Below are 27114 nucleotides of genomic sequence, written 5' to 3'. Positions count from 1 at the left end.
GACGTGTTATCGCTGCAGTCAAAGCTTTGTGAAAAGCTTGGTGCGGAGACAAACTAGAATATTACATTTTAGCCATACCCGAGTTGTTTTATTTTCTCACTTTCGAAGAAGTTATTTTATTTGTTTCAAGTTCAAATATTTCTTCCTCCTTCACTTTCTTACACCTACAATTATCATCAATTGTCGGCCCCAATTGTCTTCATCATTACCGCCACTAACAACACCATTATTACAATAGTGTTGCAGCTTCATTAATCAATTCGCTGCAACACTATTGTCAGATATAACAGACACATTCGTTGAATTGATTTTGCCAGCCAAATAAATTGAGTTTATGAATGGGTGCAAAACTGAAAGCATCAAAGGGCAAGAACTCGCATTTAAGACAGTGTAAGGTTGTGGTTCTTGTGCATGACACTTCTCATTCTTTTTTTCTATACATCCATAAGTTTAATGATAATCTTGTATACTATCGAAGATATTTACCTGATAAGTCATATAATACACAAACAACAAAGGATAATAACTCTTGTTTTAGAAAATTAATGGTTATTATTTTGGCACGGCACTTCTCGTGTTATAGATATCTAAACACCCATGAAGTTTTATATTAAAAATATCTGAGATATAGCGCTCACAAGTTACATCAAACAAAACAACAAAGGGAATAAAGTCTTATTTAAGAAAATGCAGGGTTATGGTTCCTGTTCATGGCCCTCCTTCTCATTGATATCTATACACCTATGAAGTTTCACGTTGATATCTTATATAGTTTCTGAGAAACAGCCCTAAAAGGTTTGTGACAGACAGATGGACTGACTGACAAACAACGCCAATTCTAAATCCCTCCACCTTTGGTAGGAGTTCAAAATAGTTTCTCAATATTGTGATACTCCATCAATATCATATAATTATCATCAATTTCTGTTTGGTGTTGTCCATAGTTTATATTTAGACTAGTTATATTTGAGCTAAGCAATTAGATCACTGGCACATTTATGTATTGGTCATAGCTGAGGAAAACTTCCTTAAAGCCTTTCTTCTATAATACCAATAATAATTTTTATTTTTTATTTTTAACAATCAAAGGTGCCAGATTATAAAAGAGATGCAACACAATGCCAACAAGGGCTGTTTGTAAAACATGCATGCCCCCCATAGGGGCTGTCCGTTGTAGTGGCAGCCATTGTGTGAATACGTTTTTTGTCACTGTGACCTTGACCTTTGACCTAGTGACCTGAAAATCAATAGGGGTCATCTGCGTGTCACGATCAATGTACCTATGAAGTGTCATGATCCTAGGCAAAAGCGTTCTTGAGGTATCATCCAAAAATCATTTTACTATTTTGGGTCACCGTGACCTTAACCTTTGACCTTGTGACCTCAAAATCAATAGGGGTCATCTGCGAGTCATGATCAATCTACCTGTGAAGTTTCATGATCCTAGGCATATGCGTTCTTGAGTTATCATCCGAAAACCATTTTACTATTTCGGGTCACCGTGACCTTGACCTTTGACCTAGTGACCTCAAAATCTATCGGGGTCATTTGCGAGTTATGATCAATCTACCCATGAAGTTTCATGATCCTAGGCGTATGCATTCTTGAGTTATCATCCAGAAACCATTTTACTATTTCGGGTCACCGTGACCTTGACCTTTGACCTAGTGACCTCTAAATCAATAGGGGTCATCTGCGAGTCATGATCAATCTACCCATGAAGTTTCATGATCCTAGGCGTATGCATTCTTGAGTTATCATTCAAAAACCATTTTACTATTTCGGGTCACCGTGACCTTGACCTTTGACCTAGTGACCTCAAAATCAATAGGGGTCATCTGCGAGTCATGGTCGATGTACCTATGAAGTTTCATGATCCTAGGCCCAAGCGTTCTTGAGTTATCGTCTGACAACCACCTGGTGGACGGACCGACCGACAGACAGACCGACCGACAGACCGACATGAGCAAAGCAATATACCCCCTCTTCTTCAAAGGGGGGCATAATAAATGTACACCTGCTAAAACAATATACAATAAAATGCCCATTGCAATCAGAAATGTAAATACCAAACTTATGTGATTGTGTAATGCATTAAAATTTAATAGCATGAAAATGTACGTAGCTATTTATCATGTTTAAAGAGAATAATAATATGATAGTATCATAAATGTCACATTAAAATTAAAATTGGCCGTGCTCTGTGATAAGGAGTTTTAAATGCATGTGCGTAAAGTGTGGTCTGCACAGGCTAATTGAATTTTTTCTAAGAAGAGACTTTCTTTAAACAGAAAATATCATAAAAGCGGAAAGTGTCCCCCCTGATTAGCCTGTGCAGACTGAACAGGATAATCTGGGATGCCACTTTAAGCACATGCAGTAAATCCCCTTTTCACAGAGCACGGCCCAATGTTTTCCAAAGTTTAATACAACTTCACTCTCATGGTATCTTGCAGTCCTAATTTCTTCTAGTACTCTCTTTTTAAGCTTCATTTAAATCTGTGTGACTGTTTCTTTGTTGTTTTAAAACAATTTTTATGATTACAATATTTACTTCACAACGTACACGAAATAAAATAGAATTTTATTTCCATAAGCAATCAACAGAATACAAACATGATAGAATGTCACAAAAGTACATGTGAAACACACATAACATGAGGAGGCATCCCTTAACTTAAACTTTTCATGTTGACAATTTCATATAACATACAACATAATTGTACCGCCAATATAGTAAAAATATTATGAAATAACATTATAAATACTGGTAGGTGGCATTTAAAACTAAAAAAAAATAACATTCAATTAAATAAATCTGAATTACCAGAATCAATTTTTTACTTTGATTTACATTTTTGTTACAGCATTTTCTGTGTTTGTGATTTTGTTTTAAGAGTAACAAGGGCTGTTTGTAAAACATGCATGACCACCATATGGGCTGTCAGTTGTAGTGGCAGCCATTGTGTGAATAGGTTTTTTGTCACTGTGACCTTGACCTTTGACCTTATGTAAGTTATCATCCGGAAACAATTGTTCTATTTCGAGTCACTGTGACCTTGACCTTTGACCTAGTGACCTGAAAATCAATAGGGGTCAACTGCCAGTCATGATCAAGGGGGGAGTGAGAGGGAGGTTTGGGGGGGGGGGGGGGGGGGGGGTAGGGGGGGTAGGGGGGGGGGGGGGGGGTAGGGGGGTAGGGGGTATAATGTGGGGTGTGGTAATTTATAAGATGTTTAAAAGATGTTTTTTATTTCCAAATTAACCCGTACAGCTTTATAAACTCAAAACAAGACAGGAAAAAACACAATTTATTTATTTAATGCTGCTACATTGGTGCGATCAAAATATATAAATGGGTATTATGAGGAAATCCTTTGGCAATTGATCTTATGGTAGTTAATTTCTTTTATGATAATGAGTGTGTGGGTTTTGTACCCCGCTCCTTTCAGTGAGAGTCAGATTCTCTGATGGCAATGCTAAAGATGTTCACTCTTTTAACAGCTAGTTATTTTGAATTTGAATGAAAAAAGGGACTCTCGTAGTTGAATTCATTCATTCAACTAACCAACATTGTAATTTTACGATTACAACCTCAGAGTAGTAAAAAGCTGAAAAGTGTCATTGGCTTTTGAAATTATTATCTGAAAATAATTGATGAAACAAGAGTTTTTAATTCTTGACCCTAAATAAGCAAGTTCTTTTAAACTTATTCCTTCAATTTATATTTTGTTTTTAGGAATGTGAAAAAATATTTAATTTATAATATTTGGCATAATAAAACCTACTGATAATGATGGCAATTATGATGTGATTATAATGTTAACACCAAGATGATTGCATTCTAAATATGCATGATGAAGATGACGATGAAAATGTTGAATTCACTAGAGTAAACATATATAGATTTATCTAGCTAAGTTGAGTTAATTCCTCTAATGTCACAGTAGCAGCGGCCTTTTTCTTCTTCTTTTTCTTCTTCTTTTTCTTCTTCAACTCATTAATTTCTTCAGCAGTCCTCTTTTTTTTCTTTTTGCAAGAAAGAGGATTGGGTCCCTTTATTTTCTTTCTCCTCCTTTTCACAACCTCTTCAGTTTCCCCAAAAGCCTCACGTTTCAGCTCCTGGATCCTGCTCATTTGGAACTCTGATGGGGCCAGTTTTGTCTCCAGTTTCTGGTGAGCCACACTCTTGGACATGTCAGCAGGGGCCTCGAGGATAATCGTGTTGTAGGCAATGATCAGCAATGGAACACCTGACAGACTGCGGATCTTTTCTGTGAACTCCTGGTCCTGAAATAACATAGTGGAAGTGTGTTTTCTGTGTCAGAGAAATATGTTTGTACATATGAGCCTCACACGTGGATAACAGGTTAAATGCATGTGCATACAGAGTCATCCCTGATTAGCCTGTGCAGTCCACACAGGCTAATCAGGGTTGACACTTCACTTCAATGTTTTTTTGCCTTAACATGGTCTCTCCTTATAAATAATATCCAGTTTGGACTAACAGTGTCGTCCCTGATAAGCCTGTGTAAACTGCACAGGCTAATTTGGGACAACTGAACTCTTTATGCACATGCAATAAATCCCCTTATCCCAGAGCGAAGCCCATATAGTATTGTGAAGTCATATTGTAGCCATATGCTTAAATTGCTTAAAAGTTATATACAACAAAACATTCATAATTAGATTTTATGTCCAAAAAAAAAAATGCAGTCAACGCATTAAGTAAGAAATAGTCTTGGCAATATGCTTATATTGCTCAAGAGCTATAAACAAAGGTTACATTGGTGGTGAGTTTTAATACCAGATATTAAGGAAGTTAATATACATATACATAATGTACAGAAGAATTCTTATAAGCTAATGGATATTAAGTGTACTTTTTACCGAAATCTATAATAGACAACAGATTTACTAGATTGTGTACTGGTTGTTTTTTGTTAATGTCTCCACTTGTATAATCATTGTATAATCTATAATTGTATAATAATTTAAGTAAGACATTTGCCAATACTCTAAAAGTAACAAAACATTGCTACCAGAAACCATAGAAATAGGAACTTAAATGGTCTTTGGTCTTAATAATTACATGAAAAAGAACAAATGTAATCTCAAAAGATAAATCATGATGGTTCTTTTATAGCCATCTACAAAAAACAAGACTATTGCCAAGCAATATATGTCCCCTACCGGCTCCATCATTGTCAGAAATTCAACCATTGTCAGATTTTTTTTTTATTTGTTGCGAAAGCAACCAGAATTTTTGACGTAGGAACATAAAGAAATGATGTGCATAATGTCCATATTGCCATCTTTCCATGTTTCAAGTTTCATAAAACAAGAGGGCCATGATGGCCCTGAATCGCTCACCTGACTAACCAAATACAATCCCAACCCAGTTTTCATCAGGATAAACATTCTGACCAAATTTTATAAAGATTGGATGAAAACTGTGACCTCCATTGTCTACACAAGGTTTTTTCTTATATTTGACCTATTGACCTAGTTTTGACCCCAGGTGACCCAAATACAATCCCAACCCAGATTTTATCAAGACAAACATTCTGACCAAATTTTATGAAGATTGGATGAAAACTGTGACCTCTATTGTCTACACAAGGTGTTTCTATTATTTGAACTAGTGACCTAGTTTTTGACTTAAGATGACCCAAATACAATCCTAACCCAGATTTCATCAAGATAAACATTCTGACCAAATTTCATAAAGATTGGATGAAAACTGCGACCTCTATTGGCTATACAAGGTTTTTCTATTATTTCACCTAGTGACCTAGTTTTTGACCTAGTGACCTAGTTTTTGACCCCATATGACCCAAGTACAATCTCAACCCAGATTTCATCAAGATAAACATTCTGACCAAATTTCATAAAGATTGGATGAAAACTGTGACCTCTACTGTCTACACAAACAAATTGTTGACGGTTTTTCTATTATTTGACCTAGTGACCTAGTTTTTGACCTCAGATGATCCAAATACAATCCCAACCCAAATTTCATCAAGATAAACATTCTGACCAAATTTCATAAAGATTGGATGAAAACTGCGACCTCTATTGTCTACACAAGGTTTTTCTATTATTTGACCTAGTTTTTGACCTAGTGACCTAGTTTTTGACCCCAGATGACCCAAATACATTCCCAAGCCAGATTTCATCAAGATAAACATTCTGACCAAATTTCATAAAGATTGGATGAAAACTGCGACCTCTATTGTCTACACAAGGTTTTTCTATTATTTGACCTAGTGACCTAGTTTTTGACCCCAGATGACCCAAATACAATCCCATGCCTGGTTTCATCAAGATAAACATTCTGACTAAATTTCATTAACATTGGATTAAAACTGTGACCTCTACTGTCTACACAAACAAATTGTTGATTTTTCAATTATTTGACCTAGTGACCTAGTTTTTGACCCCAGATGACCCAAATAATATCCCAACCCAGATTTTATAAAGATAAACATTCTGACCAAATTTCATAAAGATTGGATGAAAACTGCGACCTCTATTGTCTACACAAGGTTTTTCTATTATTTGACCTCTTATGTGACCTAGTTTTTGACCTAGTGACCTAGTTTTTTACCCCAGATGACCCAAATACAATCCCAACCCAGATTACATCAAGATAAACATTCTGACCAAATTTCATAAAGATTGGATGAAAACTGTGACCTCTACTGTCTTCACAAACAAATTGTTGACGGACGCACGCACACACGCATGCACACACGCACACACAACAGACGCCGGACATCACACGGTCACATAAGCTCACCATGTGACAGGTCAGCTAAAAACAGCAAAATATGTTAAATTAATTATTTAAGACTTTCCTTATTTTCGAACGTTTTGCATGATTTCCCCCCCCCCAAATCCGGCATTTCGCGCGATTTTTTCCCCTCAAAAAAGGCCAGGTCCTTTCCCCAAAATCAGATATAAACCCCTGCATTCCCAAAAGTGCCGGACCGTCGGACCCTGATCAACGTTTTTAAGACAGATCCAACTGAAAAAGCTTTGTTGCTGGTCCAAATGTCCAGTTAATAATTAAAAAGCTTTTTATTTCCTAGAATTAAATCCCTAACAAGAGGGCCAAGATGGCCCTAGTTCGCTCACCTGAGAGGAGTCCGTTCATTCAATCTTTACCTAATGTCAAACATGACCTAGATATTGACCAGACAAACATCCTGGTCAAGTTTCATCATTATTGAACCAAAACTCTGGCGTAGGGAGTGTTTTTGTTTTTGTAAGATCTGATATGATGAACTATATTTTGAGTTGATCCCCCAAACATCAAACTTTGCTTACAAGGATTTTGTATAATATAATGAAAATTTTGACAATCTAAGGGCAATAATTATGGCATTAATTTTGTGATTTTGCTCATCATCAAACTTGACTGAGATCTTTCAGCAACTTTGATAAAGAATGCTTGAGAAATGTGAATGCTAGAGTGTTTACAAACCAAATGTGGATGGACGGACAGCGGACAAAGACCAATCCTAAAACCTCACCTGAGCAATCAGGTGAGCTAAAAAGTGTGTTTCACCGATCTGAGCCATTTTCCAACTTGTCCAAGAAATCAATAAAACCAATGTATTGACTAAGTTTCACGATGATTAGGCAAAAAATGTGACTTCTATAGTGATCGGTCACAAGGTTTCTCTCTATATAGTCACATAAGGAAAACTGCCCCTTCCCCCTGGCAGCCATGTTTATTGACCCATCGGGACCATTTGCAATCTCATCTGAGATATACATATAACAAATCTATTCACCAAGTTTCATGATGATTGGGCAAAAAATGTAACTTCTAGAGTGTTCACAAGCTTTTTTTTACTATATAAATATAAGAAAACTGCCCCCCCGGCAGCCATGTTATTCAACTGACCGGAACCATTTTCCAACTCAACTCATGTGTCAAGGAAACAAATGTTCTGACGAAATTTAATGAAAATTGGGCAAAAAATGTGACTTCTAGAGTGTTCACATGTTTTCACTATATACATATAGAGAAAAATGCCCCGCCCACTGGCGGCCATGTTTTTTCACTGATCCGGACCATTTTCGAACTCGTCCGACATATCAATAAAACCAATGTTTTTATTAACTTTCATGATGACTGGGCAAAAATTGTGACTTCTAGAGTGTTTACAAGGTTTCTCTATAGCCATACAAGGAAAACTGCCCCGCCCACTGGCGCCCATGTTTTTCAATGGACCGGAACCACTTTTGAACTCAACCAACATATCATTAACACAGACATATAGACAAAGTTACATGAAGATTGGGCATTAAATGTGACTTCTACAGTGTTTACAAGCTTTGTCTTTTTTTTTGACCTAGTGATCTAGTTTTTGACCCAACATGACCCAGTTTCAAACTCGATCGATTTCATTGGGACAAATCTTCTGACCAAGTTTCATGAAGATCAGACAATAAATGTGGCCTCTAGAGTGTTTACGAACAAAAGTGGACGGACGGACGACGGACAGAGACCAGTCACAAAAGATCACCTGAGCAATCAGGTGAGCTAAAATCAAGAGCTGTCACCATAGGATGACATATGCCCCCTATAAACGCTTTGATAGAAGTCATAGCATTTTTCAAAACCTTAACGCAGATTTGGAAACCTAAACACAGACCCTAAGTTCAAGGTCAAGGTCACAGGGGTCAAAATTTGTGTGCGTATGGAAAGGCCTTGTCCATATACACATGAATACCAAATATGAAGGTTATATCTCAAGGGACATAGAAGTTATGAGCATTTTTCGAAACCTCAACGCAGATTTCGAAACCTAAACACGGACCCTAGCTTCAAGGTAAAGGTCACAGGGGTAAAAAATTGTGTGCGTATGGAAAGGCATTCTCCATATACACATGCATACCAAATATGAAGGTTATATCTGAACAGACATAGAAGTTATGAGCATTTTTTGAAACCTAAACGCAGATTTCAAAACCTAAACGCGGACCCTAAGTTCAAGGTCAATGTCACAGGGGTAAAAAATTGTGTGCGTAAGGAAAGGCCTTGTCCATATACACATGCATACCAAATATGAAGGTTATATCTCAAGGGACATAGAAGTTATGAGCATTTTTCAAAACCTAAACACAGATTTCAAAACCTAAACGCAGACCCTAAGTTCAAGGTCAAGGTCACAGGGAAAAAAAATGTGTGCTTATGGAAAGGCCTTGTCCATATACATGTACACATTCATACCAAATATGAAGGTTATATCTCAAGGGACATAGAAGTTATGAGCATTTTTCGAAACCTAAACGCAGATTTTGAAACCTAAACGCGGACCCTATTTCAAGGTCAAGGTCACAGGGGTAAAAAAATTCGTGCGTATGGAAAGGCCTTGTCCATATACACATGCATACCAAATATGAAGGTTATATCTCAAGGGACATAGAAGGTATGAGCATTTTTGGAAACCTAAATGCAAAGTGTGACGGAAAGACGGACAGACAGACAGACAGACGGACGGACGGACAGACAATCCGATCACTATATGCCCCCTTTTCTTCGAAAGGGAGCATAAAAACATCCAACCTCGAATAACAATTAACACATAAATGAAACACAACTACATTGTATTATTATGAAAACATTAATAATCAAAGGGGAGTAACTACTGTATTCTTAAATGCAATATTTAGAAGAGTTGTTTCACATGTTACATGACCTTAATTCCTGATTGTTTGCAAGCCTTTTTACTATATAAATATAAGGAAAACTGCCATGTCCCCCTGGCAACCATGTTTTTCAACAGACCTGAACCATTTTCAAACTTAACTTACATACCTAGGAAACAAAAGTTCTGACAAAATTTCATGAAAATTGGGCCAAAAATGTGACTTCTAGAGTGTTGACATGTTTTCACTATATACATATAGAGAAAAATGCCCAGCCCACTGGCGGCCATGTTTTTTCACCGATCTGGACCATTTTCGAACACGTCCGAGAAATCAAAAAAACCAATGTTTTGACCAACTTTCATGATGAATTGGCAAAAATTGTGACTTCCAGAGTGTTACCAAGGTTTCTCTATAGCCAAATAAGGAAAACTGCCCCGCCCACTGGCGGCCATGTTTTTCAACGGACCGGAACCACTTTTGAACTCAACCAACATATCATTAAGACAAACATTTTGACAAAGTTACATGAAGATTGGGCATCAAATGTGACTTCTACATTGTTTACAAGTATTTTATTTTTTTTGACCTAGTGACCTAGTTTTTGACCCAGCACGACCCAGTTTCGAACGCGACCATGATTTCATTGGGACAAAGCTTCTGACCAAGTTTCATGAAGATCGGACAATAAATGTGGCCTCTAGAGTGTTTACGAACAAATGTTAACGGACGGACGGACATACGACAGACAATGACCGGTCACAAAAGCTCACCTGAGCAATCAGGTGAGCTAAAAATATGAAGAACTTTTAAAGTAATCCAAAAAAGTGTGACGGACAGACTGACAGACGGAGCGCAAACCATAAGTCCCCTCCGGTGAAACCGGTAGGGGACAATAAATATGTGTGTCTGCTTTTATCCACAACGACCCACAAGTACCTGTGTGGCAATAAAGAACTTGTGTTTGTTTTTTTTCATCACTGCTCTGAGGCACTTTGTCACTGGCTGCGGTGATGAGTGTTGACAAGGGTGAACTGTGAATTGACGTAAGACTTTGAGTGGCCCATACAACAGAGTCCCTGAAAAATGATACAAATAAAGTAAAATACTAGTACACAGGAGACAATTTGTAGAAAAACCGTACTAAATGTATCTTTTTTAAATGTCTCCTTGGTTCAGTATGCACAGTCTGCTTAAGTTATCTTGAACCGTGGAAAATTTCCACTTTCATGATATTTATTGTTTCCAGGACATCTTCAGAATCCTTTGATTCACAAGATAAGTTAGGTAATTATGCTTTCTGGTGAACTTCGGAAGATTACATTGATTAAATTGAATTTTCAGTTTAGACTTGTGAATTATATTCAAATGTACTGGCCAGGACAGGAGAAGGGAAATTTAAGTTAACAAATGGCTTTAATACTTAAAGGGGCCTAATAACGGTTTAACAAATAGACAAAATAAAAAAAAATTGTTTCAGATTTGGTAATTTTTGTTGTAGTTATGATATTTGTGAAGAAACAGTAATACTGAACATTTACCTTGCTATAAAATATCTGTTATATGCATCTTTTGACAACTTAAAAATCTGAAAATTATAAAGGTTGCAACGCGAAACAATTGAATAATTTGTAGAGTTCTGTTGCTGTCTTTATATTTTGTGATACTACAAGGATTACAAAATACGTGCCTGATTGCATGAGCAAGGATGGCCGAGTGGTCTAAGGGATAGTCAAGGGCTCCAGGGGTCAATGGTTCGAGCCCAGTTGAAGGTTACTTTTTTTCTTTCTTTTATTTTATTCTTTTTTTTTAACTGGAGCATTTTAGATCCCATGTTTATATTTATCTTTATAAAGCATTTAATGACAAACTTCATTACATGACAAAATCTGTGAAAAGACCCATTTAATGTTCAGCCCTGCAGCCAAATAAATAATTGTTTCCTTAGTAAAGGATGTCTTTTACATGAGTGGACTTCTCATAAATAATGAATCTTATTAATGCATAAAATGAGGAGTGTTGTGAACATGTTTTAGGGTCTCAATCATTATTAAATTTAAGCCACACCCTGGGAAAACAGGGCTTTATGTTTGTGCATTAACCCTTTGCATGCTGGGAAATATGTCGTCTGCTAAAATGTCGTCTGCTGATTTTCTAAAATTAGCATTTTCTTCGATTTTTTTTCAAAGAATACTATCAAAATAGCAAACGAACAAAATGTGGCGTCTCATCAGGATCCAAACTGTTTGCAAAGGCCTTCAAAATTTGGTTCCAGCACTGTAAGAGTTAAGTGTCATCTTGTATAAGCCTGCGCAGTCTGGGAAGTCTCTTCTTAATCAAAATCCAGTTTAGGCAGAAAGTGTCGGCCCTGAGAAGTTTGTGTCATTGTGGGACGACACTTTTTGCTCGTGCATTATTAAGAACAGTTTCTCCAGAACAATGCAAATAATTACTAGTAAACCTTAAAGGGGCCTTTTCACAGCTGTTGGCATATTTTGAAATTTGTCATTAAATGCTTTATATTGAAAAATGTAAACATTGGATCTCAAAAGCTCCAGTAAAAAATCTAGAATAAAAATTAAAAAAGGAAAAAAAAGTAGCCAGTACCAGGGCTCGAACCAGTGACCCCCGAAGTCCTGGAATTAGTCTGAAGTAAAAAGGCATTAGCCCTCTCGGCTATTCTGCCGCGTATACACAGTTTAAGTATTGTATACCTTATATAAGCAATCTTCGTAGTTTTGTAAATTTAAACGACAACAACAGAACTCTCCAAATTATTCAAACGTTTCACGTTGCAACGCTTTATAATTTTTAGGTTTTCAAATCGTCAAAAGATACATATAATGGCTATATTGGACTATGGTAAATGTTCAGTAGTACTGTTTCCTCACAAATATCATAACTAAAACGAATATTTGCGAAAACAACTTTTTTCAATTTTGTTAATTTACCAAACCGTGAAAAGATCCCTTTAATTACAATTATAAAAATTTTACCAAGAGCTTCACATTCAGCCAGGACACAACTGGTTGTGAAATATTTTACTTCAGCGTCCAAGTATTTGGGCATCTGTTCCATGATATTAATCTTGAACTGCAGAGCAGCTTTGCAAAATGTTCCATCGATGAGAACACTGTATGGGGGACTGTACCCGAAAAAGTTTTTGTAAAAAAGAAGGCTTTTCTTCCTGCTCTTCTTCTCCTTCATCTTTGGTTAGCTGATCCCTGAAAAACAAGGGCTGTTTGTAAAACATGCATGCCCCCCATATGGACTGTCCGTTGTAGTGGCAGCCATTGTGTGAATACGATTTTTGTCACTGTGACCTTGACCTTTGACCTAGTGACCTGAAAATCAATAGGGGTCATCTGCGGGTCACGATCAATGTACCTATGAAGTGTCATGATCCTTGGCAAAAGCGTTCTTGAGTTATCATCCGAAAATCATTTTACAATTTCGGGTCACCGTGACCTTGACCTTTGACCTTGTGACCTCAAAATCAATAGGGGTAATCTGCAAGTCATGATCAATCTACCTATGATGTTTCATGATCCTAGGCGTATGCGTTCTTGAGTTATCATCCGAAAACCATTTTACTATTTCGGGTCACCGTGACCGTGACCTTTGACCTAGTGACCTCAAAATCAATAGGGGTCATCTGCGAGTCATGATCAATCTACCCATGAAGTTTCATGATCCTAGGCGTATGCATTCTTGAGTTATCATCCGGAAACCATTTTACTATTTCGGGTCACCGTGACCTTGACCTTTGACCTAGTGACCTCAAAATCAATAGGGGTCATCTGCAAGTCATGATCAATTTACCCATGAAGTTTCATGATCCTAGGCGTATGCGTTCTTGAGTTATCATTCAAAAACCATTTTACTATTTCTGGTCACCATGACCTTGACCTTTGACCTAGTGACCTCAAAATCAATAGGGGTCATCTGCAAGTCATGATCAATGTACCTATGAAGTTTCATGATCCTAGGCCCAAGCGTTCTTGAGTTATCGTCTGACAACCACCTGGTGGACGGACCGACCGACAGACCGACCGACCGACATGAGCAAAGCAATATACCCCCTCTTCTTCGAAGGGGGGCATAAAAATCATAATAGTTATGGGATTGAGTAGCAAAATCTTTTGCACATTTTGTTTCACAATCATTTCCATAAATGAGTCACATAACAGTAGTCAATTGTAAACATCATATATGTTCAAATAAACAAGAGGGCCAAGATGGCCCTATTTTGATCACCTGAGAAGAGTGTGTTCATTGAAAAATTCCATTTTTGATTGATTTAATAAGAAAATTCTATCAACTTGACCATTATATTGATTCATGATCCTAGGTGTAAGCTTTCTTGAGTTATCATCAAAAAAATATTTTACTGTGTCAAGTAACCGTGACTTTGTGACCTGAAAGTCAATACGGGTCATCTGCAAGTAATGATCAATGTACCTATGAAGTTTCATGATCCTAGGCATAGGCCTTCTTGAGTCATCAGCCGGAAACCATTTTACTGTTTCGGGTCACCGTGACCTTGACCTTTGACCCAGTGACCTCAAAATCAATAGGGATCATCTGTGAGTCACGATCAATGTACCTATGAAGTTTCATGATCCTAGGCATAAGCGTTCTTGAGTTATCATCCAGAAACCATTTTACTATTTCGGGTCAACGTGACCTTGACCTTTGACCTAGTGACCTCAAAATCAATAGGGGTCATCTGCGAGTCATGATCAATGTACCTATGAAGTTTCATGATCCTAGGCCTTAGCGTTCTTGACTTATCATTCGGAAACCATCTGGTGGACAGACAGACGAACCGACATGAGCAAAACAATATACCACCTCTTCTTCGAAGGGGGGCATAAAAATGTGGATTCCATAGTGTTTGATCACAAGGTTTGACCGAAACCATTTTTGAACTCAACTCTTGTATCAAAGAAACAAATGTTCTGACCAAATTTCATGAAAATTGGGCCAAAAATGTGACTTTTAGAGTGTGAATGTTTTCACTAAATACTTATAGAGAAAAATGCCCTGCCCACTGGCGGCCATATTTTTTCACCGATCCAAACCATTGTTAAACTCCTCCAAGATATCAATAAAACCAATGTTTTGACCAACTTTCATGATGATTGGGAAAAAATTGTGACTTCTAGAGTGTTTACAAGGTTTCTCTAAAGCCAAATAAGGAAAACTGTCACTATATACATATAAAGAAAAATGCCCCGCCCACTGGCGGCCATGTTTTTTCACCGATCTGGACCATTTTCAAACTCGTCTGAGATATCAATAAAAACAATGTTTTGATCAACTTTCATGATGATTGGACTAAAATTGTGACTTCTAGAGTGTTTACAAGGTCTCTCTATAGCCAAATAGGGAAAACTGCCACTACATACATTTAGAGAAAAATGCCCCGCCCACTGGTGGCCATGTTTTTTCACCGATCTGGACCATTTTCGTACTGGTCCGAGATATCAATTAAATCAATGTTTTGACTACCTTTCATGATGATTGGGCAAAAATTGTGACTTTTAGAGTGTTTACAAGGTTTCTCTATAGCCAAATAAGGAAAACTGCACCGCCCACTGGCGGCCATGTTTTTCAACCGACCAGAACCACTTTGAACTCAATCAAGATATCATTAAGACAAACATCTTGACAAAGTTACATGAAGATTGAACATAAAATGTGACTTCTACAGTGTTTACAAGGTTTTTCTCTTTTTTGACTTAGTGACCTAGTTTTTGACCCGGCACAACCCAGTTTCGAACTTGGTCGAGATTTTATTGGGGGCAAAGCTTCTGACCAAGTTTCATGAAGATGGGACAAGAAATGTGGCCTTTAGAGTGTTTATGAGCAAATGTTATTGGACGGACGGATGGACGACGGACAAAAGACCGGTCAGAAAAGCTCACCTGATTACTCAGGTGAGCTAAAAAAAGAAATTATGTGAATAGTCAATGAAATGAAGTAAACTGCAAATAAATTCAAACTTCAAATAAAAAAAAGCAACAAATGCGATTTCTAATGGGTTATTAAAAGTGGTCTTATAAACACTACCAGACTGATTTGATAGTGTGAACATTTGATATAAAGGGAAACATAACACTTATCCCTTATTCTCATAGTATCGGCCCTCCTCATAGTATCAAGACTTAAACAAAAAACTATCAAGAAGTTCTGTAAAGTTAATGTGTTTTTCAATTTTTAAAAGTTTTACTTATTTGATAGTTATGCTTGACAATAACGACAATTATTCTCATGTTTCCTGTGTTCATGGAAAGTAGGTCATGTTAATTCCAGGTTGATGATAATGATTTTAAAAATTACGTAACACATAATTATGTTAGTTTGTTGATGGTTTATTAATAGTCTTATCTAATGTTCTATATGACACTTATTTTTGCAACAAAAGTAAAAATATTTTAAGAAGATTATGAGCAAGAGTTTTGTTTTTCCATTAAGATACTATTTATAAAACAAGCACATGCACATAGTAACAAATCTTAGCAACCAATCAGAAGGGCTGATATTATGAGAAACATTGTACATCTTACAGATTTCTTCAGGGAGCTCAGTCTAGCCAGTGTTTGGTCAAAACATTGCCGATTCAAATGCAGTTTTCGTTGCTATGTCCAAGAAACACATTTAACTATATATTGACTTATATAACACATGCATGTTTTTTTAATTTTTCACTTCCAAAATACATGTATTTATGTATTCATTAAGAGGACCAATACATTTTGTACTACAGATAAACATGCCAGGTGATGTTAAATTGTCAGATTAGTTGAGCATCTAATTTTTCAGATTGCTAAACATGTTTAAATCAAATTATTTGTCTCCAAACAAGCACAAAGCTTGCAGCTTGAAGGTTGCGTCCACATAACCAGATGTACCGTAAATTTGCGGCCATAAGTCGACCTAAAAACGCTCCTAAAATTGACTTTAAAAGTCAACTCGACTTATGGATGAGGTACTAAATAAAAATAAAAAAACATATTTCTGTGCCGTTTTTTTTTTTAAAGTAATAAATCTCCGAAGCGGAGGAATGATGACTGTTTACGGTAAGGCCGACTCGTCTTTTACTTAAATGTCCGCCGATAACAAAATACTCATGTTTACATTGGTTTTTGAATTCATTAATCTTCGTAATAAGTCCAAATAAAAACATGTAAAACTAACTACGAAAATATTAAACATTTGTGACATACAGTAAAGTGGCGAAAATTATACATAGCAATTTGTCTATCGATACATCGTCCGTTGTCTGCTAAGAACAATAGAAAATCGACTGCTGACACTTGTACCCATTTAAAGTTAATCCGTGTAAATACAAACTGTCAACAGGTGCAGGTGTCTTTATGCCACCAATTATCGCTTCTCGGCCTTTGACTAAAATCAAAGTGTAAAGTGTAGTGTTGGCATCCTTTCAATCATTTGTCTTTATTGCGTTACGCCTAAAATAGTTATCCGTTAATGATATGCACAACGGTTCTGCTACAAACTACTTCTGACCAATCAAAAAAATTACTCGATCGTTGGATACGCCTTTAACCAATCGCTATTGTTCAACTTCACATGGTATATTTTTTGATTGGATGAAGGTGTGGTTTCGTTGATTTATTCACAAAACTGTCCCACAATTAATGCATAATCGTTTCGTAAATAAATAGATCTTATCTGAGTGAAGATTTCATTCATTGTTTGATTATAATAATATTACGCACTCACCTGGATTATTAAAAAGTGTAATTGGACATATTAAATACACAATTACTTTCGATTATCTGCTAAGTATTATTAGATAAGACGTTTTTCCAGAATGCAGAAAATTTTCCTCGGGTATCTCGTGATTTACGAATATAGCGAGCGATGCGAGTGTTGGTAAATTCACGTGTTTCACGCATAATGGCAAAAGCGTTGTTGATTATTTGAGAGCAAGTTACAATTATTTTGACCATATAATGAATTTCTGCGTTCAAGATTTTACAGAATTTTCACATCAATAGCACTAACATTTGAATACAAAAACATCTGCTCATAATATAAACGCTGAAAGTTATTACATTAAATGGGATAATAATTTTAATTTGTGAAATATATATTAAGTTCGAAATAATGAATGATATGTTATTATGATTTTGAACAATAAAATATATATTTTTCGTGATAATTAGTAATTGAAACGTTGAATGTATCGTTTAAAATATATTCTTATTATTAATATCCCAAAAAATGTCAACTGCCGGTACAAAAGCCCTCAGAACCATGACTAAAACTTCACTTAATCATGTCCGAGATATTGAGGAAATTTACCCCCCGACTTATGGCAGAGTCAAGGCAAAAAACCAAGTTTTTCTAGCCACATTATACCCCTCGACTTATGGCCGAGGTAGACTTATGGCCGCGAATGTACGGTAATCAGTGGAGCTTGAGCTATTTTGGACAGATTGTGCCCAAAATCTGAACAGTAAATGGTTTTAATAATTTTGTGGATTTCATGCTAAAGGAATGAGAATTAAAGGATGATTTAATGTTCACTTTTGTCTTGCATTTTAATGATTTAGTAAAATAGTGGTCAAACATCATGTGTGGTTGCAATAATCCGATTCCCACCTTCTGACCCTCTGGGTAGCTGTATTTATGCACTCAATCATAAAAACTCATAAGCATTTAAGAAGACCTAAAATAATGTGAAGCTATATAGTGAATAATTGGTTCTACATACATGTATATATTAAAAGTTTGTTAAACTTCCCACATTATTTCATTGCAGAACATTGCCAGTATAGGAAAAAATAATTACAGCCATAAGGTTGGTGTATACTGACCGATGTGTGTTAGTAGTTAGTTCTTCTTGAATGCTCTGAGCTTTTATGAGTACATATTTACACCTCATAGTTTTTAGTTAACCGAATTTTTAATGTAAAAAATGTATGTCTCACGTATGTCCATATAAGCAATTTAAATCAACCTGATACATTCTAACAAACACAATTAATGTTGCCATCAACATCAATTTGTGAGTCAATTGTGGAGAAATAATCAAAACAAAAACTTTTCAAAACAAGAGCACCGCCTTGCAGGTGCAGACCGCTCATCTATTTTCTTTTTAAAGGTGAAAGGACTCTCATTTTCAATCACAAAGGAGGAAGGGGTGGAGTGAAGAGGGGTGTATAGTGTGGGGGCGTCGACATTTATTACATTATCTTCCAAAAATGCGAAAAAATTAATGGGGGGGGGGGGGGATTCTTGGGTGCGATGGTTGGACGGTATTTCAAACATAAAATAATAAAAATAAATATTTGTGTTTTTTAAATGGTTCAAAAAAAAATTGGAGGGGGGTGGGGCGGGGGGGGTATAGTGTGAGGATGTGGTGGTCATTTGTGCGATGAACTTAAAAAAAAATATAAAAAAAGATAGGGGGGGGGTGGAGGATTTGGGGGGGGGGGGGGGGCACGGGGGATGGTTTGGGTGGAGTCTATTGTGGTATGTCAGGTAAGAGTAGTTTTGTCAAAGTATCAATCAAATCTAATCATAAATGAAGAAGTTATGGCATTTTAGCAAAATTTAATAATTTCAAGGTCATTCAAAGGTCAAGGTAAAATTCAACTTGCCAGGTACAGTAACCTCATGATAGCATGAAAGTATTTGAAGTTTGAAAGCAATAGCCTTGATACTTTAGAAGTAAAGTGGATTGAAACACAAAATTTAACCATATATTCAAAGTTACTTAGTCACAAAAGGGCCATAATTCCGTAAAAATGACAACCACAGTTATGCAACTTGTCCTTTTACTGTACCCTTATGATAGTTTGCGAGTGTTCCAAGTATGAAAGCAATATCTATGATAGTTTAGGGGTAAAGTGGACCAAAACACAAAACTTAACAAAATTTTCAATTTTCTAAGTATAAAGGGCTCATAATTCCGTCCAAATGCCAGTCAGAGTTACATAACTTGCGCAGTCCCCTTATCATAGTTAATAAGTGTTGCAAGTATGAAAGCAATAGCTTTGATACTGTAGGAATAAAGTGGACCTAAACACAAAACTTAACCAAATTTTCAATTTTCTAAGTATAAAAAGGGCACATAATTCTGTCAAAATGCCAGTCAGAGTTACATTACTTTGCCTGCACAGTCCCCTTATGATAGTTGGTAAGTGTTGCAAGTATGAAAGCAATAGCTTTGATACTTAAGGAATAAAATGGACCTAAACACAAAACTTAACCAAAATTTTTAATTTTCTCAGTATAAAAAGGGCACATAATTCTGTCAAAATGCACGCCAGAGTTATCTAACTTTGCCTGCCCAGTCCCCTCATGATAGTAAGTAAGTGTACCAAGTTTGAATGCAATAGCATTGATACTTTCTGAGAAAATTGGACCTTAACGCAAAACTTATCCGGACACCGACGCAGACGCCAAGGTGATGACAAAAGCTCATAATTTTTTTTTCAAAAAATAGATGAGCTAAAAACTGTTATCAAACCGAAAGCAGAAGATGATTCAATATTTCAGAGGTTCCAGAGAAACTTGGTGTATTACGATTGATTGATTAGACACTAAATCTATCTCGCGAAGGGTTCCAGGTATAATCAAAAGCGTATTTTTTAAATCGGACCGTACGGATTTTTCCATAGAAAAAACTTATATAAATATAATTATTATGCGAGCACACCATATCAAGTAAGTTGTTTTAATTTGCGCATAAGTGATACATATATGATCTGCTTGTGTTTATTTATACCAGAAAATAGTTTATGTTGCTAATAAAACCTATTAAAGTGACGCCTAGAAGGCATGTTTCCATGAAATATCTTGTTACCAGTTTTAACTCCCAGCGACTAGTAGCTAGTTGCAATAATTCAACTCTTAGCTTTATAACCCAAAGGTTTGCTGAGAGTTGCAATGTGAACATCTATTGTCCAAAGGTGCAAAATTATATCACCACTGCAAAGGCTAAAAGAACACTGCAGATGCTGCAAAAACTTATAAACGTTTACCTGTCACTGGTGCAAATGGTACTATTAAAGCAAGAAATAATTGCTTTTTATTCACTTTGTTAGTTTTGGTACGCTCTATCAACCATATCCACACTGTTTTAATGTAACAGACAAAAAGTGTCACTTTTGGTGAGGTCGCAGTAAACCAATATTTTGCTCATTGTGATATTTGAGGTACAGTCATTGAATATTTACACAGCTCGAAATTTCAAAATGAAAATGTCAGCAAGAATAGTGTGTTGAAATATCGTAGTGTATTTACGTTGCATGCAAAGGATAACGTCCGTAGACTGTCATTCAGATACATTTAATTTGTTTTTGAAGTGTATTCATCGCTTGCCTTAATTTGTAACCAATTTGTCCTGTCTGACATGGCTTAAAAAATTAGGGTAGGTAAGTAGGCAAATAATAATTTCTTTTATATTTTTTTTTAGAAAATGTCGTACATGGTGCATCTTCTTCTGCTTTTTTTGTGTACAACTGTATTGTATGTACAATAAATTTGATGATGTATGTAATGCTATATGGCTTTATTTAAATGCTTTTATGAAATAAAAACTTGCTGTTCATTAATTTTGCATTTGTTGCTTTCCTTATTCCGAGTTTAATGTTGACTTCAGGCAACGGCTTTAATAGTCCATTTTATGACCAATAAAAGGCATAACTAAAGACGCAGTAAGATTGACCCTCAGTGTCTATAGGGGTTCAGTGTTGTTATACTTTCTGTTCCTTTGGGATCATGGAGTGTATACTATATTATTTATAATTTATAATATATTAAATAGCTCAAATTCCCAAAAGCCGTGCTAGGGGGACGCGAGTGGTGTTGCATGTTACATTATCACCATGAACAAACCCAATCAAACTGGGTGTGCTATTATATTTCTTATATTTCTTGGATGCAGTTTATGCTTCCAAAGGACCACATTTTCAGATTATATTATGTACTGGTGTCGTGGGGTCTATCTACCAGGGCTAGCGCTATCCCAAAATTTCTTTGAGCAAACTGGTTTTTAAATAATTATATATACATGTACTATCAATTTGTTTTTTTTTCTTTTAATGACAACAAGGGCATATCACATATCATAATGTAACATACAGTTTTCAATATAGAAATAATTAGTATGGTACTTGTCAAGGTACAAACACAAGTTATTTTATAGATGCACATTTAATAGGGGTGTCGATTGTTCCAAATTTGAAATCCTGAAAATTAGGCCGGGGGGCTTGGAACCGCAGCAGCAGGAACCCAACAGGAATAAAGGATAGATCCCCCACCCCATCCAGAGCCCTTACTAATTGTTCTTTTTTATAGTATTTCCAATTGTATTTTCAGGCGAATGCAATTAAAAGTATTATAAACCACACCGTCCGTATCACCGCATGACGTGTATTCGTCATTCTATTTCTTCTGCAGGGTTCGCCAAAACCGTCGGTCCGCCGGTCCTGACTGGCAAATATTTCTCAGGACCGACAAGTGATTTAAGATAATCTGACCGACACAATCGGATGAAAAATGGTTTCAAAAAGGTCACTCAAAGTGTAAAATATGCTATTTGATAAATAGAAGGTAAATGCTTTTTGTTCAACTTCTGTCAAAATCCTTTTTTTCTTACCTTCATTTTGATGTTTTGATGTTTAAAGTTGGATTAGAATTGACTATCACATGCGAGTTCAAAATCAACGGTCTTTGTTCAAAAAAAGCAACCGAGTGCGTCCGCCATTTTGTTTGTTCCATTTAATTATTCCACAACAAAAACCGCATGAAAACTTGTTTCAACAGGCATTTGTGAGCATTTCTGTTAAATAGTTTCATTATTATATTGTTATGGGAAGGATATATTTTAATTTACACACTAACAATTTCTGAAATCAAAATTAGATTTTTCACCCGATGTACTATATTTCGGATATTTTAAAATTCGGACATGGGATATTTATGTTTGATTTGTTGTTGATAGTTTGTAGCAATATGTTTTGTGTTATTTCAGACAACAAGAATGGATGGTGGTAATGGGCCTTTCTATCAAGAAATAGGTGTGAAAGACATTCATTTAATTGAACCTGGAAATCAACCTCGGCTAAGAGAAATATTTTAACAATAGGTGTTGTTTTAGAACTTGTGAAATTGGCTAATAGACATAAATTGAAGTCATCCAAAGTAGTGTGAATGGGTGTGTGCAATTAAGTCAAACTTGATTGGATGTCACCCTAACTTCTCAAGAACACGGATTTTTAGAGCTGTGCAGGCTAAAAAACAGTTTGACAAAAAGAAGTCTAAACCTTTGGTTTATATGTGGTTTATTATTAATATAAAAATAGTTTAATTATATCGACTTTGGACATGTTTTTTATTGTATTTTAATGTGATCAAAACCAATAAACATCTAAAAGGTACTCACTTTTGTTGTGTTTTGCTGTTATAGTTAAAGGGATCTTTTCACGCTTTGGTAAATTGACAAAATTGAAAAAAGTTGTTTCGGATTCGCAAATTTTCGTTTTAGTTATGATATTTGTGAGGAAACAGTAATACTGAACATTTACCATGGTCTCATATAGCCATTATATGCATCTTTTGACGATTTTAAAACCTAAAAATTATAAAGCGTTGCAACGCGAAACGATTGAATAATTTGGAGAGTTCTGTTTTTGTCGTTAAATTTTGTGTAACTACGAAGATTGCTTATAAAGGTATAAAATACTTCATGTATATGTACTCGGCGGAATAGCTCAGTAGGCTAAAGCGTTTTTACTTCAGAACTCTGGCAGGACTCCAGGGGTCACTGGTTCGAAACCTGGTCCGGGCAATATTCTTTTCCTTTTTCAAATTTTATTCTTGATTTTTTACTGGAGCTTTTACGATCCAATGTTTACATTTATCGATATAAAGCATTTAATGAATAAGTTAAAAAATGCCAAAATCTGTGAAAAGGCCCCTTTAAGTCGGACAGTGGGACTGACAGAAACTAATTCGGACTGACAAAAATTTCAAGTCTGTCAGTCCGAATGACTGACAGATTTTTCAAGTTTTGGCGAACCCTGTCTTCTATTAAGAACTTCGTAAATAAATTATAATCGACGAAAAAAAAAGAATCCAAAAACGACAGTCCAAAAAATTTTACGCGTTTAGCACATTAAATAAAATGTGCATATCTTTGACTGCAGACATTGCGAAACCTAGCAAATATACAATTTGGTTGAAGTATTGCTTTACAATAGCATTTTTGGGGGGTAAAAAACAACTTAATTATCACCTTTTAATTTCACACAATAATCTGCAGAAAGGTGTAACATTGTCGAAATAGAACTAATTATTTAATTATCATCCGTTAATTCAGATCGATAGTCGGGAGAAAGGTGTTAAGTGATCAGCTTAGAAATAATTTATTTATTGTTATGCTTCTTTTGATTTGTTAATCTTTAAATACGATGTTTGCCATTGGTCGCTATATTGTTGGTAGACGACAAGATCAACTGTGTATTCTAAGTGTACAGTGTCTGAGCATGAATGACCCATTGCTTGAGCAAACTCAATGCTGATTGGCAAGCTACCACGTGCGCTTCAATAACAATAAAAATAATATCGATGGTCCCAATTCAAAATGCCGAACTTACAAAAACACAAGTTTTCAATAGACGTATTTTTGTTAAACATTTCTTGCACAAAATCAAATAAATATTATTTTTAACATTTTTAAAAGTGTCTCGTGATAGAGCATGTTCGTATGGAATTAATTTGACGTTAAGTTAATAAATCTGCTGTAAAATGTATCTTCGTCATTTAGACTTGCATTTATGTGATGTTTCGGCAAATTGGACAGCTAATTGTAATAGATATCGTTTCAATAGAATAAATTATTCCACTGTTTTCCATTAGATATAGCAAAGCAATGCGTGTTTTTCTGTTTTACACGGTGGCACAGAGGTGACAACCGCAATTCTTTATTTATATTGTGGCCTCAGCTTAGTAACTTGTGGGAACAACTTATAAAGTTGAGGGAACAACGTCATAAGTTGTGGCTTCAACTTAATAACTTGTGGAAACAACGTTTAAAATAACTTGTGGAAACAACTAAGTACGTTGTCCCCACAACTTATTAAGTTGAGACCTCAGCTTAGTAACTTGTGGCCACAACTTCCTTACTTGTTCCCAAAACTTATTAAGTTGAAGCCTCAACTTTGTAATTTGTTCATTTAACTTACTAAGTTATTCCTTCAACTTAATAACTTGCGGGAACAACTTTGCAAGTTGAGGCCTCAACTTAGAAACTTGTGGAGACAACTTCATAACTTGTTCCCACAACTTATTAGTTGTTGCCTCAACTAAATAACTTGTGGGACCTACTAAGTTGAGGCCACTACTTTAAGTTTAACCAATCAGATCGGCGTTTCATCTTTACCGTTTTATCACAATTAGTACCCCTTATACTACTAGGTGCTCGGGTTCGAGCGCCGGTCTGAGCACTATCCCTGTAAGCTATAGATCCCCGATTCGAACCCTGTCTGAGCACATGCCATGTAAGCCATGGATCCCAGATTTAAGACCCTATCTGAGCAATCGCCAAGTTAGCGACTGGGCTCAGGGTTCGAACGCCGGTGTGAAAACTAGCCACATAAGCGACGGATTCCGGTTTCGAATCCAGGCCTGATAGCTCCCTTTTTGAACGATGGGTCTTTGGGTTTTAGCCCCAGTCCAAGGACTTTCCCTGTAAGCGACTGGGACCCCAGTCTGAGCATTCGCACTCTACGTAACGGGTCCCGGTTTGGAGGCCCTGCCCGAGCACTCATCCTGTATGCTATGGGCCCCGGGCTAAAATCCCGGCTAAGTACTTACCATTTAAGCGAACGGACCCTGATCCAAGTCATAGTCTAAGCGCCGGACCCGAAAAATGCGGGATTTATAGTTACAGGGCTAGTGCTCAGACCGGCGCTCGAACCCGAACACCCATCGCTTGCAAGGCGAGCTCTTATTCCGGGACTCGAAACCAGGAAATGTTGCTTACGGAGCTAGTGCTCATTTCGGCAACCGGTCGCTTAGAAGGCGAGTGCTCAGTATGGTATGTTAGCGACGGCTGTTTGGTTCGAGTCCCTGTGTGAACCAATAGCTTTCGGTGCGAGTGCTCAGACTGAGGTTCGCAAACGGGATCCTTCCCTTACTGGGCAAGTGGTAAGACACAGGCTTGAACCCGGGATCCATAGCTTTCAGGGCTAGTACTCAGACTGGGGCTCGAAGCCGGGACCTGTCACTGTTGGTGCACCGAGGCTCGATCTAGAGACCCAAAGCGTTCAGGGCTAATGCTCCACCGTGATTCAAACCCAGGGACCGCCGAAAACTTAGGCATCTAGCTCTCCCCACGTAAACGATGGTTCCCGGGATCGAGCCCCGGTCAGAGCAATCGCCCTTTACAAGAAGGGTCCCGGGTTCGAATCCAAAATCCATGGACCATTCTCTTATGAAGCGAGTGCTTCGGGACTCGAAACCGGGATCCGACGCTTACGTTGCTAGTTCTCAGACCAGGGATGGAATCCTGAACCCAGTCGCTAACAAGGCAAGTGCTCAAACAGGGGCTCAATCCTGGGATCCATAGCTTCGTCAATTTACCTTAAACATACATGGCTATATTGATACTTAAATAATATAATTAGCGCGCAAAATGCCGAAGTTACAATTTTTTGCAGCTTTGTCATTTTGACTTCATTCAATTGCGGTTCGTCATTACATCACATGACTTTTTTGAGCTGTTGAGATTGGTTAACTAGTTCGTTATTTTGGGGGTATATGCGCATTGATTTCCCACTTTGCACAGTATCAAAATCGCGAAATGCCAAAAAATGTAGGTTCGGCATTTTGAATTGGGACCATCGATATGCGGATAACGTACACAGTTTATTGAGTGTTGCCGAAAAATACGCGGTCAGATTTGTTGCGAAACTTGGGCTAAAAAGATTAGGACCGGCGGCAAAAAATTAGGTAGGGTCGGGCCACCGGAAACAAACAATCAATTTTTTACGCCCAACGTCTGTTTATTGATGCGCATGAAATCCGAGTGCAAAACTGCGATCGGTTTATGAAGGGGTGCACATGGGAGTACATTTATATGGACTAAGCGACTATGATAGTCAATAGCTGTGAGTTGGATTATTGCAACTATGTGAGAAATCATTACTTGTTATATTAACTTTAAAAATCGCGAATTTGTATCATAAATGCCTATAGATTTATAAAAGCAAGTTAAAACAATGTGTCAAATGTGCAATTTTAAAAGAAAACACAGTAGTATATCAATTCGAATGATATGAGATGTAATAAACAACACAAAGGTTAAAAATTCAAATGTTTCGTGGCACCAAATAGTGTACTCACGATTATTGCGCAATGGGCGCAGACATCTTTGATAAAAGGTTACACAGCACTAAATTA

At 36.7% G+C, this 27114-nt stretch overlaps 1 protein-coding gene and 1 long non-coding RNA gene across 3 annotated transcripts; both read right to left on the bottom strand.

Moving 5' to 3' along the window:
• Positions 1 to 1057: 1057 nt before the first annotated feature.
• On the bottom strand, positions 1058 to 13927 carry LOC127861470 (uncharacterized). The gene is made up of 2 exons (XR_008040236.1): positions 13691 to 13927; positions 1058 to 1917 (listed from the first exon to the last, which is right to left on the bottom strand). It is a non-coding gene; the product is annotated as an uncharacterized LOC127861470 (long non-coding RNA).
• On the bottom strand, positions 3198 to 27114 carry LOC127861468 (rRNA-processing protein UTP23 homolog). 2 transcript variants are annotated; one of them, XM_052399967.1, is made up of 4 exons: positions 27058 to 27114; positions 12663 to 12890; positions 10606 to 10745; positions 3198 to 4290 (listed from the first exon to the last, which is right to left on the bottom strand). In XM_052399967.1, the coding sequence occupies exons 2-4, from the start codon at positions 12871 to 12873 to the stop codon at positions 3913 to 3915; spliced, it is 729 nt and encodes a 242-aa protein (XP_052255927.1). In that variant the 5' UTR covers positions 12874 to 12890; positions 27058 to 27114; the 3' UTR covers positions 3198 to 3912. The 2 variants fall into 2 exon arrangements, with proteins under 2 accessions (XP_052255927.1, XP_052255926.1); XM_052399966.1 differs by lacking the exon at positions 27058 to 27114 and adding an exon at positions 22310 to 22405.

The sequence above is a fragment of the Dreissena polymorpha genome, chromosome 16 (assembly GCF_020536995.1).
Source record: "Dreissena polymorpha isolate Duluth1 chromosome 16, UMN_Dpol_1.0, whole genome shotgun sequence".
Classification (NCBI taxonomy): domain Eukaryota; kingdom Metazoa; phylum Mollusca; class Bivalvia; order Myida; family Dreissenidae; genus Dreissena; species Dreissena polymorpha.
This window is presented reverse-complemented; position numbering and strand designations above follow the sequence as displayed.

Excerpts from the sequence above, each read along its gene's own strand:
- LOC127861468 (XM_052399967.1), bottom strand. The coding sequence starts at position 12,873 with ATGAAGGAGAAGAAGAGCAGGAAGAAAAGCCTTCTTTTTTACAAAAAC. Across the intron at positions 10,746-12,662 it reads GGCTGAATGTGAAGCTCTTG|GGACTCTGTTGTATGGGCCA; the intron begins GTAAAATTTTTA and ends ATCATTTTTCAG. Across the intron at positions 4,291-10,605 it reads AGTTCTTTATTGCCACACAG|GACCAGGAGTTCACAGAAAA; the intron begins GTACTTGTGGGT and ends ATGTTATTTCAG.